At 36.3% G+C, this 22980-nt stretch overlaps 1 protein-coding gene and 1 non-coding gene across 2 annotated transcripts in view; both read right to left on the bottom strand.

Moving 5' to 3' along the window:
• Positions 1 to 277: 277 nt before the first annotated feature.
• On the bottom strand, positions 278 to 385 carry LOC123784900 (U6 spliceosomal RNA). Its single transcript, XR_006777572.2, has one exon. It is a non-coding gene; the product is annotated as a U6 spliceosomal RNA (small nuclear RNA).
• A 6587-nt stretch (positions 386 to 6972) lies between these two features.
• The window catches only part of KIF5B (kinesin family member 5B), a 41189-nt gene continuing 25181 nt past the window's right edge, over positions 6973 to 22980 (bottom strand). Inside the window, exons 16-26 of the mRNA XM_045786418.2 lie at positions 19377 to 19565; positions 18463 to 18580; positions 17849 to 17910; positions 17648 to 17757; positions 16599 to 16700; positions 15030 to 15090; positions 14846 to 14917; positions 14559 to 14663; positions 13445 to 13661; positions 12761 to 12911; positions 6973 to 9625 (exon numbers count right to left, since the gene is read on the bottom strand). Of these exons, the coding sequence (XP_045642374.1) occupies positions 12781 to 12911; positions 13445 to 13661; positions 14559 to 14663; positions 14846 to 14917; positions 15030 to 15090; positions 16599 to 16700; positions 17648 to 17757; positions 17849 to 17910; positions 18463 to 18580; positions 19377 to 19565 (1167 nt within the window). The 3' untranslated portion in view covers positions 6973 to 9625; positions 12761 to 12780. The remainder of the gene's footprint in view (positions 9626 to 12760; positions 12912 to 13444; positions 13662 to 14558; positions 14664 to 14845; positions 14918 to 15029; positions 15091 to 16598; positions 16701 to 17647; positions 17758 to 17848; positions 17911 to 18462; positions 18581 to 19376; positions 19566 to 22980) is intronic.

Here is a 22980-nt window from a genome sequence, read left to right as displayed (position 1 = left end):
TTCTAACACTACTGAATTGTACACCTAAAAATGATTAAAATGGTAAATTTTATTTTATGTGCATTTTACCACAATAAAAGATACTTCTAAATTTTCAAAATTTGGAAGCATTTATTTAATAAAGAGGTATTTCAATAAATGTTTACTTCCGTTTGAGAGAACTTGTGGATTTGTTTTTATACACAGTGATTATGAAGGCTTAATTTAAAATCAACCCTTCAGATGGGAGATATAGACATTTGTTTACATATATTTGAACTCAGAGAAACGTTTTACTTAAAAACACGAACGCTTCAGGAGTTTGCATGTCATCTTTGTGCAGGGGGTCATGTCAATCTTCTGCGTGTCATTCCAATTTTTGTATATGTGCTGTGGAAGCAGACACCAGATAACTCTAGAAAAGGTTACCTGGCATCAGAGAATGCTAGAGCAATGAGAGATGGCAGAGTCACCTCGAGGTTTTCAAAGGACAATTCACTGTTCTACAAACGAGCAAGTTAAATTCTGTTAGGTCAAGAACACGGGACTAGCATCCAAAGTCCTCTTCAAAGGAGAGCCACTGGAGACAGAATACCAGAGCTGAGTCCTGAAAAGTCCAACATGCTCTGGAAAACTTGTTTCAAAAAGCAGTGATTCCCCCACCCCCAAATCAAAATAAAGCAGAAGAAAAAAGGGCTCCCCTGTCCCACTTTACCTGTTTTCCACTCTCCAGAAGCAGCCACTTTCATTTTTTTCATCTCCAAATCCCTGCTACTTCTTGATTATTCATGCTTAAGCATTGTCGTCACTGTGTAAGATGAGCAATGAACCCTCTTCCTCACTACACACATACACACACACCCTCCTAACCCCTCTTCCTCTCAATAGGGGAAGACTTTTTGTTTTCTATTTCTTTCTTATGGTCCCTAGGTTTTTTTGTTTTTTTTAGTGGAGACAAACTTTTTTACTATTTCAACACCTGAGAATTTTAGCGGTAGCTCTTTAAAATGTTCCCTTCTCCTTCATGGACCCACTTTTCTCCCTATTATTTAAAAAAAAATTTTTTTTTTATCCTTTCACTTTAAAGGCTTTCCTCAAATGCCTGATGATCCTTGGTTGTCTGTATATACTTAAGATGAGGACACAAAGAAGCTGACTGGAAGCTATTGATTCATATAAGTAGGATTTGTTGACTGACATTTCTGAAACTGCTTCCTTGGGTACCCCCAATATTGCTGTCAAAATTTTCACAGAAGAATCTTATCTTCTGGATGGGGAGCATAAGCCTGGCTGCCAGCATTCAGGTAGCCAAGTGAGGGGAAAAGGGCTGAAGTTCTAAATATTCTTTTTATGAACTTTCATATTGCTTCCAGTATCAGTCATAGTCCAAAGGGATTAAGTATATATGGGTACAGACAACTTTAAAGAACACTCTAGGGCTAAGGGAGAGTACCCAAGAAAGGAACAAACTTCGAAGGGGGCCCCTCCCCCATGTCTGGGATTCAAATCTCATCGGCGAAGATGTGATTGCAGCCCACTGGATGGTGAGGTTTGCTAGGGTTCCCAGGAAAGCAGGAACCATCCCTCTGGATTGCAGTCAGGACACGGCTGGCAAACAAGGAACCATGACTGGGACTGGGAAGAACCACGTATCATTGGGATGCAAGAGCCTAGCACACCCCTCAGAGGATAGGTGAGCAGGAAATGCCTCTCCACGAGGCTGAAGGGCAGGCTCACGGAGTCAGGACTTTGGAAGTCCATCCTACTGGGGGCCAGAGAGGCAGTCACATGGCCAGGGATGCAAGCTCACTTAGAGACTGTGTACCCTGGGGCTAAGAGCCACTGAAGTCTCCACCCAAAACCACAACAATCACACCACTAACAACTAGACGGTATTAACAAGAAAGAGCAAACTAAAGCATGCCAGCTAAGAAAGGAGAAATGCTTAGAGGGTCCAGCTCAATATCGTAGTGTAGCCAGTTGTATTAGTTTGCTAGGCTGCCATAACCAAGTACCACAGCCTGACTGACTTCACAGGAATTTATGGTCTCACAATTGAGGAGGCTGGAAGTCCAAAATCAGAGTGTTGGCAGAGTAGATTCCTTCTGAGGGCTGAGGGTAGGATCTGTGCCAGGCCCCTCCTTGGGTTGTAGATGGCTGTGTTCTTCCTGTGTCTCCTCACACCATCTTCCCTCTGTGTCAAATTAGTCTTTTATAAGGACCCCAGACACACTGGATTAGAGGCACTCTGGTGACCTTTAACTTGATTACCTCTGAAAAGACCCCATTATCCAAGTAAGGTCACATTCTAAAATACTAGGGATTAGGATTTTAACACAGGAATTGAAGGGGTGGAGGGCACAATTCAACCCCTAATAGCAATTAAGGGTGAATTTGGGGATGAGAGGCAATAAATTGATAATTGGCATGCTCCTTATTCCTTCTTGGTAGCCACCTTACCCGAGACCCCCCGTTTCACCCCTTCTACATAAACACACAGGCTTACGCAGGGATGTTGGAGAGGCACTTGCCAAGCTGTACAGAATTAAAGACCCCATCTGGGGATCAAACTGAAAGTCCTAAATACTTTCAACTAATCCTATATTCGGGCTCCTTCCCCTGGTGCCTGATGTCATATTCATGCACATTTGGGAGTTCTATGGGGGGTACTGGGTTGCTTCTTCACATGCCCCGCAGTTGGCTTAGGAATCAGGTTGCTGGGGTCTGCTAAGTTTTGCTTTCCAGCTTCCAGAATATTATTGCTGTCATCTCCATTTCCTGTGGCTTTATAAATTATTAAATAACCCTTTATCTCAGAATAATTTTAGACTTACAAAGTTGAAAAGGTAATAGAAGGAATTCCCTAATACCCTTTACCCAGATTCTCCTAATGTTAACATCTTACAACACCATTGCATCAAAACTAATAAATTAACTGGTACATTACTTATTCACATCTTTTTGTTCCAGGATCCAACCTTAGGATACCACATTGCATTTAGTTGTCAAGTCTCCTTAGTCTCCTGTGATTTGCGACAGCTTGTCTTTCCTTGTTTTTCACGACTATGACACACTTAGGAAGAGTACTGGTTAGCATTTTGCAGAACGATCCTCTAATTGGTTTGTCTGGTGTTCTTCTCACAATTAGACTGGCGTTGGGAGTTTTGGGGGACAGTAACAGTGGTGACATGCCCTCCTCACAAATGAGGGGTACAAGACACCCACATGTATCATTGGCAATCTCTTGGTTAACGTAAAAAAGTTCAGCGGTGGCTCTCTTCTGTAAGGTAGGACTGATGCCTGATGGTAAATGGGGCTGTTATGGAACTAGATTCGCTGGTAACAATGGAGAGGACGAAAATCTCCGCACCCCCTCCAATATAAAGGCCAATGGTAGTGCCTAACTATCAGAAGACAGATGGATACAATTATCATACTGTGCAACAGGGCTGGCCTCGCAGTTGAGGGGACTGGACTTACAGAGAATTATGGATATGACTAATAGAACACAGTTTATGTCTAGGGGCAACATATATGGGCAGTTTTTACCATCCTAAATATTAATGATGGAAGATGACTGGGAAGCTGAGGGTAGCTGCCCTAATAAAGTCCCATCCCTTCCCCAGTTAGACAAGCCCGTTTTCTAACTCGGAGCACAAAATTTAAGGAGCACAAAAAAAGAAGGACCTGGTAACAACACAGCATGCAGACTAAAACAATTGCCCATCTGGCCCCAAAAAGAATTAAGGCCATTTATTCAGAACTGTACAATGGAGAAAGGGGGATACCCAAAAATCTGAAGCATCATCACAGTGGGAGGGAGGGTTGCATGCACAGGCACAGTCACAACAACAGAAGTGTTGGCCAAGTTACAGATGTGTGTGTAAGTGCTCATATTATCACTGCATATGCTCATGGATTGGAAGAATATTATTAAAATTCTATGCTACCCAAAGCAATCTACAAATGTAATACAATCCCTATCAAAATACCAACAGCATTTTTCACAAAGCTAGAACAATCCTAAAATTTGTATGGATCCACAAAAGACCTTTAATAGTCAAAGCAATCTTGGAAAAACAAAACAAAACTGGAGGTAACACAATTCCAGACTTCAAATTATATTACAAAGCTGTAGCGATCAAGACAGCATGGCACTGACTGGCACAAAAACAGACACAGAGATCAGTGGAACAGAATCGAAAACCCAGAAATAAATCCACAATTATATGGTCAATTAATCAACAAAGGAGGAAAGAATATGCAATTGGAAAAAGTCTCTTCAACAAATGCTGTTGGGAAAACTGGACAGCTACATGCAACAGAATGAAACTGGACACTTTCTTTCACCACACACAAAATAAACTCAAAAATGGATTAAGGACCTAAATGTGAGACATGAAACCATAAAAGTCCTAGAAGGGAGCACAGTCCGTGATTTCTTTTGACATTGGCCATAACAACATCTTTCTAGTTAAGTCTCCTGAGGCAAGGGAAATAAATGCAAAAATAAACTTTTGGCACTACATCAAAATCAAAAGCTTCTGCACAAGAAAGCACAGTCAACAAAACTAAGAGACAGTATACTGAAGGGGAGAAGGTATTTGCAAATGACACATCTGATGAAGGGTTAGCACCCGAAATATATAAAGAACTGACATACGGTGCCTGGGTCTGGGTGGTTCAGTTAAGTGTCTGACTCTTGATTTCGGCTCAGGTCCCCATCTCAGGATCTTGAGATGGAGCACTGGGTTGGGCTCCGCGCCCAGTGGGGAGTCTGCTTGAGATTCTTTCCTTCGGCCCCTTCCCCCTGACTTGCTCGTTCTAAAAATAAATCTTAAAAAAAAAAAAAACCTGATACTTAAAAAACAAATAATCCAATTTTAAAACGTGCAAAAGACATTTCTCCAAAGACATCCTGATGACCAACAGACGCATGACAAGATGCTCACCATCACTGATCATCAGGGAAATGCAAATCAAACCCACAGTGAGGGATCACCTCACACCTGTCAGAATGGCTAAATTTAAAGACACAAGAAAACAGGTATTGGTGAGGATGTGGAGAAAAAGGAATCCTCACGCACTGTAGGTGGAAGTGTGAACTGGTGCGGCCACCGTAAAAGACAGTCTGGAGGTTCCTCAAAATGTTAAAAATAGTACCATCCTATGATCCAGGATTTGTACTCATAGGTATTTATCCTCAAATACAAAAACATTAATTCAAAGGGATACAGCACCCCTGTTTATTGTAGCACTATTTACAATGGCCAAACTATGAAAACAGCCTGTGTCTAACGAGAGGTGAATGGGTAAAGATACAGTGTGTGTGTCTATATATTCATATAATAGAATATTATCTGTCCATAAAAAAAGAATGAAATGTTGCCATTTGCAACATGGATGGATCTAGAGCGTATAATGCTAAGTGAAGTCAGTCAGTCAGAGACAATACGGTATGATTTCACTCGTATGTGGAACTTAAGAAAACTAATGAAACAAGGACATACAAGAGCGAGACAAACCAAGAAACAGACTCGTAACTATAGAGAACAAACTGATGGTTACAAGAGGGGAGGTGAATGAAAGAGGTGATGGGGATTAGAGAGTACACTCATCACAAGGAGCAGAGTAATATATAGAATAGTTAAAAAAAAAAACATATGCTCTGCAGACTCATCTCTTGGGTCATTTCTCTGTGTCTGCATGTGTAACTAGAATTTACATACTTAGTAAGTGGCAGGACTCCCCATATGCAACTTTGGCCTCAGGATACCGGCTATGCCGGAGGCCAAACAGAAGCCTCTGAAACTGCTGGGCCCTCTCTTCCCACACCTACCAGCCAAATCAGTATATAATGTGCTCCTTTCAGATTACAAGAGGACCAAAAGCAGTTTACACTCATGCAGCAGACAACACACATGCACAGTTTTGCTCCAGGGCCATGTTAACCTCCTGCCCTCTGTCCTAAGGTTGAAGCCATCTGGATGAGTCAGAAGTGGCTAGCACACTGGAGGCCCTGGTAAGCCAGACTGCATCAGTGCCCAGTGTGGGAGATAAACCTTATTAAGACTCTATTTCCATTTAAATCTCTCCATGAAAGGGAAAAATGACTTGGAGGCTCATAGAACACTCTTAAAAGATAATAACCAAATAACATACAAAAACAAGGAAAAAAGGCAACTGGTCATCACAGAAGATGTAATGAAATGATCGTTTTGAAACTTTCAAGTAAAGGAGAAGAATCAATCACTCATCCTGTTCTTCCTATACAAACTGTCACTGGGTAACCAAATCGAGGATGAAGGCAAAGTTCTCTATCGAACTAATAAACGAAGGAGTTATCAAATCAGAATATTGCTGCTCTGTAACCTCATGAACTAATTACAAGGGGGAAAAAAGAGAGAAATGGAGGGGACGCTACTGGAATATACGGAATTTAATTGGATCGTGATTCAAACAGTTTATAAATATCGAAATTTTGTTTAGGAAATTATTTTTTTGTGTGTGATAATGGTATGTGTGTGTGTGTGTTTTAAGGAGTATGTATTTTAATATATACGCTGAAATATTTATGAATAAATGCATACGGTAATCTGGGATTGCTTCAAAACAGTAGGGAGGAGGGGACACACACGCGGGGTTATGGATGAAACAAGATTAGCCATGAGCGGATTAATTGTTCAGACTGAGTGATAGGTACTTGGATCTTCATTATTTACTATATGCTTTTATGTGTGATTAAACATTTCTATAATAAAGAATTTAAGAATATTACCCCTCTCCCCTACCCCCCCAAAAAAGCCAAATCACCACTACAATTCATGAATAGTCTTTCTTTAGTTTTCTCCAGCTAGGCCTGAATGACCATGGAGGACCACTTAAGTATTGAAAAACAAACACTTCTTATACAGGTTAATAAAACAATCGGGCTCAGATGAACAGAACCATGTTGGGAGGCTACACTAAAGTAACATAGGTGAGACTGAGGACTCATTTCTGACTCTTCATTTTTCAGCCTACATATTTAATACCCACTGTCCAAAGAGTATGCAATACATTAGGAGACAAAATATAGACGAATATAACATTTTAGTCACCATCTGCAAGACAAAAGGCCACTTAGTCATATAAAATCAACCTAATACTTCATCAAATAAGTTTTAAGAAAGTTATTACATTTCAAAACATTTTTCCTCTTTATTTAAACATAAAACACATTTACAGCATGCAGGTTAACTTAAAACTTAAAAATTATATGGCGTCTTCCCAAACCAATTATCTTTGAGTGTATCTTCAAGCACTGAAAATAAACCAACATATTCCACAGGTATACTCAGATTTTTTTCTGTCACCTTATGTCGAATTGAAAGTTACGAACAGTAGCTTGCTTAAGTTAGGCAAATAATTTAATTGATCACCATGAATAAATATTACTTTTATTTCATTGAGTTTCTCTTCTGAACCATTTATCAATACCATTCAGAGGAACGTTAATATTCAGTCAAAAAAAAAAAAAAAAAGACACCGCAAATTGAAATAAGCATCAATGTTCTATCTGATCAGAAATTTTCATTTATAAGAGTAAATGCTGTGTTTAATGACCTACCATAGCAAAGAGTTCACTGAAAACTAATTTATGAAATTCTTTGTACACTTTGTGAAAGTCTGAAATTATAAATAGAAAAGAACCATTTCGATATTTAAAAAACCCTAACATTGTGTATTCTGAACCACATGCTAGTTACAATTGTTTGTTACACAGCACCAATACCCGTGATACAACTTACAAGAATGAAACTACCATAATGTTCAGATAAAAGAGAAAAGAAATTCTGCTTCATTTAAGAATACTGCTGAAGAAGCAAGCTTTCTTTTGAAAACAAAATATAAATGTGAATGCAGCCCAATGTTTCTCCATTTAGAAAACTATCACCATAAACAGGCTATAGCACTTTCTTTTTAGTTAACAGTATTACTTCAATCTTGCTGCACACCAAGTTTTCATCTCAATTTCTGGAGTGTTTCTTCTGACCAATCCAAAAAGCAACACAATCATTTTAAAGGTTGCAGACTACAACAGGAAGGACTTTTGACTGTTAAAAAAATAAATAAATAAATTTATCTTTTAAATCAAAACTATTATAAAAGTGGAAATTACAATAGTTAAATAGAAAAATAAGCCAATTATGATCTGAGTCTTCTGACTATGGCTCCAAATTTAATACAAATATCTGCGTATAAAACTTTTTCAAAAAGTTAATTCTGCCAGCCAAATCCTAACACAGAATTTTCCAACTTTTCTCTACTGACTGAATCACCTTAAATCGTCATTCTCTGCAAATTTCTGCTAATATAGGTGCAGTCACCCCACACACAGATGAAGCAAATATTGAAATCTCTCGCCCTATTATGTTTAGAGCTTCCGAAAATAAGCTTTTGACGTCGTTTAATCAGCTGAGGAAGTGGCAACAACGGATACACTTAGTATGAATTACGAAATTATGGGCTATAACCAACAAAATTTGGGGATTATTAGTGACTTGTACTTTACTATTTCTAGACTAACTAAACAAGAAATAAATTATCGTATAGTGTAGCAGGTTAAAAACACCTCAGGGATTTCAGACCAAAACTCACCTACAGATTTATAAGCTCACCGTTAAGTTCTTCCACACTTTTTCTCAATTTCCATTGGCTATCAATTCAGTCAACCAATACAGTAGTTAACAATATAAATGCTGTTTAATCCTGTAGTATCTTAATTCATTTCACTATATTAAGATGACAAATACCTGTCCAATTCTTATATTATTAGCAGGCTCACCAGAACGAAGCAGCATGTTTTCATTCCATCACGCCACGTTGATTATAGAATTGGGAAGAGAAATACAATTCCTTCTCCAAACCCTCTTTCTTAAACGGAGATTTGCTTTTGATATTATAAAATATTTCTATTCGAGATAATTCAGCAACAGGCATTTCATGAAGAGAATTAAGTAGCCGTGCTCAGTCTCAAATGCCTTGTTATGCAGTTTTAAGGTTTCAGTGCTCAGTTTTCAGAAGCAAACTTCAGACATGATACAAATAATTTTAACTCTGAAATCATTTCAAGGGATTTTAAAGTACAGTACTGACCTGATATATTTTGTGGGCATGTAGTGTTTTAAGTGGTGAAATTTAAGACATTTAATCTAAATGTTCCATTTTCCCTAAAGTAAGGAAGACATTTTACTAAGAAAAGAAAAATAAGAAGCAGTAGCAGCTAGGTAACTTAAACTGAGATTAAAAAATAAACATAAACAAACAAAAAACCAAGTACAAAAAGCACAATCCTATATGGTACAGTTAGCTTGGCACAGTGAAGACTAAATTTAAGACACGAAGACAAACTGTGTAATAAATAGGACCACAGTTGTAAACTGTCATTTTCTCCCCTCCTAAGACGCCAAAATTGCACTCTAGTTGTGTTGGGAAGCAGCAGAGTTTACAAGAACAGTGGGTAGGAAACGGCTGTACAGGCCAGGTATAATTTATACATTAAAAAAAGGTTATAATTCTACAATTCCCAGGGGGTAGAGGTTATAGTCACTGAATGATTCTGCTTGATATTATGTCCTCTTCATACTTCAATTATTTTCAATGCCTGAAAATAGATGAGAAATAAAATATCTTTATTTATACAAAACTAGTTTGAAATAATCATGAAAAGAAACAATAAAACATCCCAATATATTTAAAAACATTTTAGCCAATAGCTTAGACCACTTCCCCCAAATTAAAACGATGGCAATATTAAATAATTTGATTCCTCTTGGTTTTATTTAGCTTCTAAGTAGTTCATAAACAGTACAATGCTTAAAATGTCAGCCCTTTCTTTTTCTTCTCCCCAAGAGTTATGAGTGAGCATATGTAGGAATTACATTTTTTAAAAAAAGCAAAAGACGGGTTAATAAAATGGAAGTCAGGAGACAGTGTCAGTGACATTCTTAAACCAAAGACCATGAACTAAGCAATGTTATATTCATGGCAGCTGTAAAAAAAAAAACAAAAGTGGGGGTGGGGGAGAGGGATAGGTATAAACCAGAGATACGTACAGTAGGAAAAGTAACAGTGAAATAAACAATTCCAACTGTTGTCACCTGGAGGCATCCTTGTATTAAACTACCTATTTACCTACGTGTTCAGGAAAACTCAACTTGTTGAAAGTATTAAGCAAGCCAGAAGACCAGCTATGTAAACCTGGGTTCTAAAAGAATCAGTATTATTAATACACTGTCATCTTTCCCAGAAATAAACCCAGTGTTTTGAAATGTCTTGCCTAATAATTAAAAAATAATTTAAAAATTTCTCTACATATTATTTAATTTTTCAACAATTTATCACTTATGAGGTTTATATACTCCTCAATCATGGTTTAAGACTGACTGATGCAAGGCTTTAAAAAATAAAAACCACTATCCTTTGCACCAGCAAAGAAACAATCCTGTAATCAACTATACTTCTATAGTTATTACTTCAAGTCTTAAAAACCTAATCTGGCTAGGGTAGCTACCTCCCTCATGTGCTAAACTGCAGTCATTACACTGGGATCAGAATTCCACTCTCTAGCTAAAACTTATATTAACAAAGGCCCTGGCCTATCCTCTCTGCAAATGAGATAGGAGTTCAAAGTCACACATGAATTCTAATGTGAGGACAATACCCAAAAGGAATCAACTCTTATCTGTTACCTACATTTACGCTGTGAAAATTCCTTTGGCCACCTATCTACACTTCCAGAAAAGGCAGCTTGCCTCTTACTGAACACCTGCTCTGTACTAGGTAACAAGGTTTTAACTTGTACAATTCTCAAGAGTGACTTTCATTTCACTAACAAACGGTCTCAACAAGTTATTATTCCAAATGGGGAAAAACAGAGGCCATTTCTAATTGGCAGGAAAACGATCTACTGTAGGTCTACGGATTTGACACAATATTAAACACATATTACTTTACTTGGTAGTCTTGTTAAACATGCTTATGCCCCATCTAAGCCATGCTTTCATTATACAGGGAATAGAGGAACAAGGCTATTAAACACAGAAACACACACCCAGAGGAGGCATATGCTCAAGATAACTGGCCCGATCTCTTCATTAAGTCAATGTCATTAAAAAAGGATGGATTGTTAGGAGGTCTAACCAAATGTCAACAGCGGTCGTGGATTATACTCTGGTTTAGATAAACCAGCTCTAAATTAGAGAAATCTGAATATGGATTGGTATTATTAGATAATATTAAAAATATTTTGTTAGGTGCAATAATGTTATTGTGGTTATGAAAAAATGTTCTGTTTTGTAGGTACATTAGTTTTAGACCATAAATACATAATTTACTTTTCTGCTTACGAAATTTAAAAGGAGTCAAAACAAGAAATTAAATACTAAAAAAGTAACTTGCTGAAGTTCATAGAAAAAGAAAAGTTGGCATTCAAACTTAGATGTCTGTACTTTGGTGGAACTCCAATGTCTGTACTCTTTTCACAATGTTTGTATGGACAAAAAATTTTATGAGATTATTGGGAAATGTGATTTCTTCAGAATATTGCTTAATTCTCTACTCAAACTGAGAGCCGATCTTATTCAGTATGTCAAAGTAAAAACAAGTCAATTTATTTGCATCTTGCTTTAGTATTGGTCAGAAACAATTAACTATCAAAATTATTTAGTAGTTTTAGTATCCAAAGCATAAATACATCTGGGACTTTTCTAAACAATAAAAATCTGAGTTTCTGCTATATGATGGAACACTAGGCAGCTTATTAACTAATTAGTCGTGTTGTACAAGAAAATGTTCAGAACATGGTGCTAAATTAAAAAAGCAGGCTACAAAGAAACATATGTACTAGCAGCATAAGAGTATTCATCAACAGTTTAAAATTAACTAATTAATTAAAAAAATTATTTCATTTATTTATCTGTCAGAGAGAGAGCACAAGCAGGAGCAGCAATCAGAGGGAGAAACAGGCTCCCTGCTGAGCGCGGAGCCCAATGCGGGGCTCGATCCCAGGACTCTGGGGTCATGACCTGAGCCGAAGGCAGATGCTTAACCGACTGAGCCACCCAGGCGCCCCTTAAAATGAAAGATTATAATATGCAAAGAAAGCACGAGAAAGATACACACAATATACTGGGTGGTATCTCTGGATGATTAATATTTAATGCTGGCAAAGATGCAAGAAAATGGACAGTATCCTTGGCTAAGATGCCATTTGGCCTAGTCTTCCTGGAGAGCAGTGTACTAAAATGTCTCAAGAGCCTTAAAAATGTTCACACTCTCTCATAATTTCACTTCTGGGAATCTTCTGAAAATAATCTAAAAGGTGAAGTACACAAAAAGGTATTTCACACTTGAAATTCTCCAAATTGAAATTTCCATAAATGAAATTTGAAATGTGAGACATTTTATATTAAATATAGAAAAGAAATGACTTAAATTAATTAAATGTCCAATAAAGGGGAACATTTATAAACCATGGTATATCCATTAGACAGAATAGCTTTTAAAAATAATCCAGTATGTTAGGTTAAAAACATTAAGAAGAACACAAATTTGAAAATATAGTATGATCTGAACTATGAAAAAAAGACTAGAAGAAATCATGCCAATTATTTTTTTAATCACATACATTAAAAAAACGCAACTAATACGAGAATGCAAAAAAAGTAGTATTTAACAACCAATGGCTGAACATTTCCATGTAGAGCTATGATTCAAAAGCCAGATATAAACTACAAACCTGTGGGTAATGTGTAACGATTACACTTGTTTGCCTCCTCCACCTCGAACTGCTACTGGCTGGCTGTTCTGAACAAATGCACCTCCTCCACGAATTGCACTTGGATGAGTTGGAGAAGCTGCTGGATGTTGCCCAGGACGAATAGGTTTAGCTAATACAAAAAACAAGAACTGACTTTAGAATAAATCTTAACACGACTGTAGTGACGGTTTAGGTCTCTCCTCTTTTTCACAACAATTCCCAAATGTAGTTTTTCTTTGCCGTTCTGTTCCTCAGAAAATTCCTCTCTTTTCTTTTTGGTTACACCCTTTTCACCAGGACCTATACCATCCCTAGCCTCTTAAAAACCTTATTCCTGTATGATTATTCTAAAGCACGTAATATTATTGCTGACAACTTATTTTCTTTCAAGTCTCTTCTTGCTTTAAGAATGCTCTCTATAATAGTTTCACCTCTTCCTGACCACTCTTGCATGCTTATCTAGTTCTTATTTATCTTCTTGTCCTGTAAATGTAGCTATTCCTCAATTTGCTCTTCATTCCCAACAACGCCACTCTTTGGTAAATTAGAAATAAAGACAAATACCACCATGACAACACATAATCAGTCAATCAGATTATGTTTTCAAGTAAATAAAAACATTCAAACCAAGCAGTTTAAAAGGTTTTCAGGTATTCTACTCACCAATTTGTGCAGAATGTCCTCTTCTGGCCATATTCTTTGACCTGACTGCTTCCTTTATACGATCTACTTCCTGCTGATAGCGTTTGCGATCACGAGATGCATTTTCTTTGGCTTCCTTCAGTGCTGACTCCAAAGCTTTCACTCTTTCAGCTGTAGCTCTAAGTCGCTTTTCCAGCTTCGGAAGTTCACAGCGAAGATCTGCATTATCACGTACCAACTAAAGGCACATAAAGAAAACAAGGAGTTTAGCTTTAACAAGACGATTTGAAAAAATAAGAACATTTCATAATCTCCCTTTAGAAAAAAAGTAATACTACATTTTATATTAACATTTTCCATTTAGCTAATTTAACTTAGGCAGCAACATGAAAAAATACATACACCCATACGTATCATCTACATATGTATTTCTCACAAAGATATGATTTCATTCAATTTTGGGGGATCAAGGGGAAGATTATTCTGTCTCCCCATTAGGCAATGACAATAAGATGTAACACAGTGTTAGGTCTCTTCGGTAAGGTACTAATCTGGTAAATACCATTTTAAGTGTTAAAATAAGTGTGGAAAGCAAAAAGGGCTAAAATTCCCTTTAGTACAAACATCACATATACACTAACAAAGATGTACAACAATTCAGTATGCTAAAAAACATAATTAAATTATGTATCAAGCCACAAAAAAGGAAAACAACAACAAAAACAAAGACCCACACAGTAAGCACTAATTTTCTAAAAAAATTATCTGCCTCATTATTTTATATTTCACACTCGGGGGCATTAAACGGCAAAAGACAAAAAAGACTGTATTTTAACTGCAAAGTCCTATCTACTGAAGATTTAAAAAGTATCATGAATAACAAATGAGGAAAACTAAGCCAAAATCCTAGAAAATAAATAATACCCATTTTCATTGGCTTCTTGATAAAACGGTTGTTAAAAACATCAACTCCCCTAGAAACTGCTAGTGATTTATTTATATAATTGCTAAATAAAATAATGGAACAGCTCAGGGTATGAAAATTCCGTAGGCCTCTGAAATATTAAAACACTTGCCACTCCACAATTTTTTTTCCTATAATGTTGCAGCTACCATAAAATAGATTCTTTATTACCTGTTTGTGCACTTTAGTGAGTTGTTCAAGATTATTTTCAAGAAAGGAGATCTTTTGCTTTTGAGCAGCACTGCCTCCAGTGTCATCAGAATCGATCTCGGCACTCTAAGAAAAGAAAAAAGAAGGTCAATGAGTACTACAAAAACATTAGAAGTTAAAAAAAAAATCTAACCATAACTACACAAAAATTATTATGACAATGTAAAATTACTTCACTTACGAATATAAGTATTTAGACATAGTAAGCACCGTTTATATACATACCCACCACAGTATTATTTTATTACCTTTTTCACTCTGGTGGCCAGGTCCTGAACAAAGAGCTTCCGCAGGTTGTGTAAAGTCTGCAGTTCTTTCGCCTTGAATTAAGAACAGCAATGTTTTTGGAATTTGGTTTTTAAATATTTAGTATAACCAAGGGGAAACCCATTGAACATCCCAGTATCTTATTTATTTTCAAGTTTTTCTTACCACCGTCTCTTCTAAACCCTTCAAGTCTTGTCTTGCTTGTTCTCGTCTATCTTGCATGACTCTAAACAACAGAATATACACGTATTTTTCAACTTCGATTCCATGAAGTTATACTTTTCAAATAAATTTTTATATGCCTTTTAATCTCCTTCTAAATCTAGGGGGAAAAAAAACCCTCCCACACAATAGTAGTGGAAAAGATGAAATAAAATGTAGCAGAATTAAAAGAATAAGGAAGGAATGGTTTTTTTATTTTAGAATATGCCACACAGAACACACTATTACTTATCCAAAATAATTCTGATTAACTGGAAATTATAAATTATTGAAGGCCAAAACATTTTATGTATTTTATATTAAAATTATTTTAAACAGAACTATGGTTGAGATTCAGCAGAGTATGTATAAAACCAACTCTGAGCTGGTCCTGACATGTGACCATCCTAATAAAAGCAGTTCCATTTATAAATCATCTCTCATAGGGGCGCCTGGGTGGCACAGTGGTTAAGCGTCTACCTTCGGCTCAGGGCGTGATCCCGGCGTTATGGGATCGAGCCCCACATCAGGCTCCTCCGCTATGAGCCTGCTTCTTCCTCTCCCACTCCCCCTGCTTGTGTTCCCTCTCTCGCTGGCTGTCTCTATCTCTGTCAAATAAATAAATAAAATCTTTTAAAAAAATCATCTCTCATAAATTCAAGATGTGTAAAGTTATAATCATGAGTTTTCTACCTGCTAAGATTCTAGAAAACTGAGTACTGACTATGTCTCAGTACATTAGGAAAAGTAAATGGTGAAAATTTCTGTTCAAAAGATAAGGCTGGAACAATAATGTTCTTTTATTCAAGATCGAATTTCACAAAAAGTCAGTATTTGTGGCAGATCCTGAAATCTTCTAAATGACTTAACGTCATTTAAGGTATATTTTTATAATGAATCTTGAAGTAATATGGTGGCACAGAAATAGGAAGCAGATTAACACACAGAAATCTCAACCTACCATCAGTAAAGGATACAGGATCTTGCTTTTGCTTAAGTACAAGACAATATATTGCAAATTTTAAGGTATATATTAAACTAACTCAGAAGGTTTAAGAAAAACACCCTTTAGCCTATACAAACTTAAAAATGTGTCCACTGGATACATCCAAGAGCAATGCCTGCAATCCCCTTACTTACTTACTTACTTATTTATTTATTTATTTATTTATTTATTTATTTTAGATTTTATTTATTTGAGAAAGAAAGACAGTGAGACTGAGTGAGTGAGAGAGAGAGAGATTATTTATTTATTTATTTATTTATTTATTTATTTAGATTTTATTTATTTGAGAAAGAAAGACAGTGAGACTGAGTGAGTGAGAGAGAGAGAGAGAGATTGCACAAGCAGGGGGAGCGGCAGGCAAAGAGAGAGGGAGAAGCAGGCTCCCCACCCAGCACGGAGCCCAACAGAGGGATTGACCAGAGGACCCTGGGATCATGACCTAAGGCGAAGGTAGACACTTGAACTTACCGAGCCACTCAGGCACCCATAGTTTTTATTTTCAAACTTGAATTAAAACATTTACTCACGTAAGTTCATGTAGTTTTCTGCTCTTTTCCTGATCTGTAGCTTTCAACTTCTCATGTTCTACTCTCAGACGTTCCTGCTCTAACATCATTTTCTGGTTTTGGCTGACAAAAGAAAAAAACATAACACAATATCGATGTCAAAAAAACACAACACAGTATCAATTTGCTGAATGGCATCATTAAAATTTTTCCAAATTCTTAAATTCTCTCATTTTACTATTGAAATACTCAAGACCACCTGTTATCCTGTCCCTGTAGGGGAAGAAAAGAAAGGAAGAGGACCTGGCTGCTTTCAGTCATAAAAATATTTTTCATATTTTGGTTTGAAACTATGAATCTCATTCTGTATTTATCATTAAGGTATTAACATAAAGACCCACATATCAAAATTTGTCATCATTTTTTGTTACTCTCCTCTGGTTCCTATTCAAATCATGATTTAGTTGCAGACCTCCCAATTTCTATAAATTCTAGGCTATGCATGCATATGGCTATGGAAATAGAGAAAATGTCTTCCAGAAAAACCAAGCATACAGCTATTAAAAAAAAAAAAAAAAACTTCTTGAAATAAGATAAAACTTAAAAAAAAAAAAAAAAAACCCAACCTTCTAAACCCCACAATTTCTAAAGTTTTTCTCTGTTAAGAAATTTTTTAAAAAGAAGTTAATTTTTAAAAATCTTTTATTTATTTATTTGAGAGAGAGAGAGGGAGAGAGAGAGGGAGGGAGAGTGAGTAGCAGACTCCCCTTGAGCAGGGAGCCTGATATGGGGCTCGATCCCAGGACCCCGGGATCACGACCTGAGCCGAAGGCAGACGCTCAACCAACTGAGCCACCCAAGTGCCCAATTTTTAAACATTTCATCTGGAACTCAGAAGTTATGCTCGTAAGTGCAAAGATTCTTTACGTTCAAGTCAAAATGGCAATTTCAATGAAAAATGCAGATTTCTAAAAGGATATATTGTCCATCAGTACTCTATTATTTCCTCTTGCTATTCAATTTTTCTGAGTTAGCTTCTAGTATCTCAGAGGGAAGAAAAGTATACTCACTCTTGAAGATCAGTGATGAGTTTTTCTTTTGCCTCAACTTCATCTCTCAAACTACTGATCTGTTTTTGATGTGTTTCTCTGTGACTTTGGATCTGCTGTTCAACTGCTTGCTAAAGTTATTGGGGGAAAAAGATTTAAATCAGATTAATCAAGATTAAGAATGGATTAAAGTATTAGAATCCAATGTTACATCAAACTTGCCTTAACTTCATTTGCAGTCTGAACCTTATTTAAGTGCTCCTTTTCCATTTCATGTACTTTCTCTGTTTGGGTAGAGAGAGAAAACAGGAAAAGAAATAAGCCTTATAAGTTTTTCCTATAAACCAAGAAGCAAATAGGTTTTATGAGGGATCTTTTGCTTAGCAGTACTTGACTTTAAATTATCTAAATGCTACACAGTAAATCTTGCTCTCCCAGCTCAAAACATGTTTACTAACAATATAGTTAAATCCTTCGTGTTCATACTATGGTTTCCTTTATTTTCTTTGCCTAATCCTGGAACAGATGGGTTAGGGCATGGCAGGGACTGAGATAGTTTTCTACAACCCCAATGTTAAGATCTACACACACACACACCCACACACACACACACACACACCCACACCCCTCATAATTTTGTGGGAAATTCCTAGATTGGCCACTTTCACATTCAAACACAATTTCAAAAACAGGTTTCAAAACCATTTTAAAATATATTATTTATGTTCTAAGTTTATCCCTATTCCTACTATTCTCTATCAGTGTGAATATAAGTTACTACAATTATACTAAAGAAAGAATATAGGAAAAACTCATAAAAAATCAAAAGCTAATACCTTGTGCTCGAAGCTGGACTAGTTCTTCACTGAGGGAATCGACAGATTCCTCCAGCTGTCTTTTCTTTTGCTCCACATTTTGAAGGTATTCAGTCAATGATTTGATTTTGGCTTCATGCTTTTGGGAAAAATATACTGATATGAAGTGCAAAACAATCTCATGCACACATTTAGTTCTTAAGGGTAATTTGAAAGTTAACAGGTTTTCTCTATATATCTAAACATACAATATTACAATGATGAAGAATTTAATTAATGAAATAGTCCCCTGTATAGCTTATAACACTTGCAAACTAAGGTACTGAAAGCTGAACTATGAGATATTCTCTAGTATCTCCATCTAACATTATTCTCTTCCCTACTTCTACAACTCCTATCTTGGTGAACGGCCACATCCATTCAGTTGCCAAAGCCAGAAAACTGGTTCTGCAGCTGTCTACCCTAGAATTCTTCTAAATTTTTAAATAGCCAAACCAGTCACATCTTCCTAGTAAATTTCTATATATAACATATACGTGTCAGTAAATATAACCCAGTTAAATTCGCTCATATCATACGGCAGTGAACCTAAAAAAAACTGAGTTAACCTTTTTACTGTTACCCAAAATAACCCATAGAAGGTCGTTTCCCTTAAAAAAAATTTTTTTTTTTAAGATTTTATTTATTTATTTGACAGAGATAGAAACAGCCAGCAAGAGAGGGAACACAAGCAGGGGGAGTGGGAGAGGAAGAAGCAGACTCATAGCGGAGGAGCCTGATGTGGGGCTCGATCCCAGAACGCCGGGATCACGCCCTGAGCCGAAGGCAGACGCTTAACGACTGAGCCACCCAGGCGCCCCTAAAATGTTTACAATCAATAAAATGTATACATGGCTGTTCAAAAAAAAGAAGAAACGTTGTTGTGTAATACATACTTGAGAGATACGAAGCTGGCACGCTGCTAATTCCTTTTCATTTTCTTCCATTTTTTTGTTGCTCTCAGTTTGTGTGCTTTCTAACTGTTTGCAGCGTTTTACCATTGTTTTTACTTCTGACTTCATTTTGCTAATGTAGAGCCTTGCAACAGTGAATTCTTCATCTATCATGCCAGTTCCCTCAGGCTGCTATAAATAAAAAATTAAAAACAAAAATGTCCAGTTTGTGGTTACCCAATTAGACTCCAAAATCTTTTTTTCTTTTTTTTAATTTGACAAAGAGAGGGAGCAGGCGTGCACACAAGTAGGGGAGCAGGAAGTCCAATGCGGGATCGCTCCCAGGATCCCAGGATCGTGACCTGAGCCGAAGGCAGACGCTCAACCGACTGAGCCACCCAGGCGCTCTGGACTCCAAAATCTTTTAACAAGTATCACTGAATATTCATGAAAAGTATGGAGTTTTTCTTTCATTAAATATTATTTTTGATAAAGGGCAAGTAAAACTTAAGCTAACACATACTTACAAGGGAAAACAACAAATGCAACCTAAAAACTAACTTACGATATCTGCTGTTACAATTTTTAGATTTCCTCTTCACTGCTAATCATATGTAAGCCCAATTTAAAACTTAACAAATAACGATGTTTAAGGGCAGAGAAAGGATGACTTTTAAGCTTGGCAAGGAAGAACTGTGGTGACTGTACATTCCTTAAGTTTCATGAGTTTCACTACAAAATTCCAGTACAGTACTCAGTGTCAATATTAAGTGGAGCCTGAGAAGGAAGAAATGACTATCTTTGCAGAGAATATGATCGTTTAAAGAAAAAAAAAAAACAAACACTCCTAGAACTAATAAGCCATTATAGTTAACATTGCAGAATACAAGATTAACATATAAAAGTCACATTCCTATACCAGCAATGAACAAGGGAATGTAAAATTAAAAACACAGTGGCACAGATATTAGAATGAAAGAAAAAAGAAATACTTAGGCATTAACGTAATACAGTAAGTATAAAATCAATATGACAAAAGAAATCAATGAAGAACTAAATAAATGGCAGATATTCCATATTCATGGACAGAAAGACTCAATATTAAGATGTCAGTTCTTCCCAACTTGATCTACGGATTTAACATAATCTTAATCAAAATCCCTGAAAGTTTATTTTATAGTATCAACAAACAGACTCTAAAATTTAAACGGAAAGGCGAAAAATCCTGAGCAGCCAAACACTACTAAAGAACAGCAAAGTCAGAGGACTGACACTACTCTTCGAGACTTATTATAAAGCCAGAGTAATGGAGACGGTGTGGTACTGGCCAAAGAACATACGGTAACTGGAACAGAACAGAGCCCACGAATAGACACACATGAATACAGTCACTTGATCTCTGACAAAGGGGAAAAGGCAACCCAATGAGAAAGGACAGTTTTTCTCAGTAAGCTGTAATAGAAAAACTATCCATCCACACATAAAATAATGAAGCTTGACAGACCTTATACCTTGCAGAAAAAAAAAAAAATTAACTCCAATGGATCACAGACCTAAATGTGAATATAAAACTAAAAACCTCCAAAACAAAGGAGAAAATCTAGGTGGCCTTGGGTTTGGAGACGAGTTTTAGATACAATGCCAAAAATGCAATCCAGAAAGAAAAATTCGTAAGCTGAAATTTAAAATTAAAAACTTCCGCTCTGTAAAAGACACTGTTAAGAGAATGAAAAGCCATAGACTGGGAGGAATATTTGCAAAACACCTACCTGTAAAGGACTGCTACCCAAAACACAGAGATCTCTTTAAAACTCAAGAAAACAAACAATTCCACTGCATATTGAAACAATGAGATTAACACTATACATTTCAAACCGAAAAACTGCTGACATCAAATACTTGTGAGGATGTGAAGTAACAAGAGCTCTCATTCATTGCTGGTTGGAATACAAAATGCTATAGCCACCTTGGGGGTTTCTTACAAAGCTAACTCTTAACATATGATCCAGCAATCATGCTAGGTATTTTTACCCAACTGAATAGAAAAGTTATGTCTACAGGAAAATTTGCACATGGTTTACAGTGGCTTTATGTGTAATTGCCCTCAACAGATGAACAGATAACAAACTGGTACATTTATACAGTGGAATACGTGGTGATAAAAGAAATGAGCTATCAAGCCATGAAATGACTTAAATGCATGTTGCTAAGAAAATTAAGCCAGTTTGAAAAGGACAAATACTGTATTATTCAAGCTATACGGTATTTTGGAAAAGGCAAAACTATACAGATAGTGAAAAGATCACTGGCTGCTGTTCAAGGGAGAGGGATTAGTAGGGTAAAAAGCACAAGGGATTTGTAAGGGAGGTGAACCTGTTCTACGTAAGTAACTATACTGTAATGGTGGTTCTGTATCATACATTTGTCAAAATCCATAAACTGTGTAACACAAAGAGTAAACCATAATGTAAAAAACACAAAAAGTTAATAAAGCTCAAGCAGTGCTTAATGAGATGTTAAGAGGAAAAGAATTATATGCAAATGACAACAATATTAAGACTCCACAGATTTTCTTTTAAAAGAACCTATTTGCAAGGCTGACTTGTTTTCAAAATGCTACAACGGTATAGTGAAGAAAAAAAAACAGTCTAGGAGTCAAGGAACCTGTATTTTATTACTGGCTCTGCACTGAACATAAGCCATTTCCACTCTTATTTTCTCTCTCTTTACCACTTTTTCACTTAAATTAAGACTTAGTTGAACATAAAATGGAAAGACTTTTCTAAAAAGAAGCTGCAAATCTGCAAAGCAAATTCTGAACACTTCTCTAGTGTTTAGTGATAACGAAGTAAAATTTATTTTTCCTCCTGAAAGATTCCCACACAGCTCTATCATCTCACATTAGTTCACCCTCAACAGGATACAGAATGTTCAGATGGAACATTCTCAAGAGAGAAGAGAGTGAAGAGAGAATAAGTCAAGCCACCCAACATTTTTCTTTTGTCTCAATGGTGTGAGCCAACATTAAGAAATGATAGATGAGATGAAGGAAATGTGTCCTCCATATTGAAAACTTTTATTTCATTTTCAAATCTTGTTAAACTAGGCTTCTTATTCTTAGTAGGCTGTCACTATAAACCCTAGTATACATTTGTTCTCTTTGTTACACAATTAAACCTTAATCAAGAAGAAAAAGTCCAAACAAATACCTACTGCAACATACAAATCTTTCGTATTATGTACATGTGCTTGCAGTTAAGAGTCTTAGTTTGCTTTTTTTGTCTAAGTTTTGAAATTTACCAGGTCACTAATCTTTTCTTATCACATGCCTAGTGCTAACAAAACCAATGTTAGTATCCTAAAAAAGACCAGAAAAGAAAAAAAGGTATAGCTGAAATAGGTATTGCAAAATTTTGATTACTAGTAACTCTGAAGTTCACAGTATTATTCTTTTTGTCTGAAATTTTTCGTAATAAAACTTTTAAAAAATTAATTAATGCTCATCTTTTATCTTTTCAAACATTTAAAAGCAACCACAGGCCAATTCACTTATGAGTTTACTCCCTGAGCTAATCTTCACTGTTGCCCCAGTTACATATTTTCACAT

The sequence above is a fragment of the Ursus americanus genome, chromosome 31, assembly GCF_024610735.1.
Source record: "Ursus americanus isolate L20-20 chromosome 31, mUrsAme1.1.p, whole genome shotgun sequence".
NCBI classification, from domain to species: Eukaryota; Metazoa; Chordata; class Mammalia; order Carnivora; family Ursidae; genus Ursus; species Ursus americanus.
Note: the sequence above shows the minus strand (reverse complement) of the source record. Positions and strands in the feature narration are given on the sequence as shown.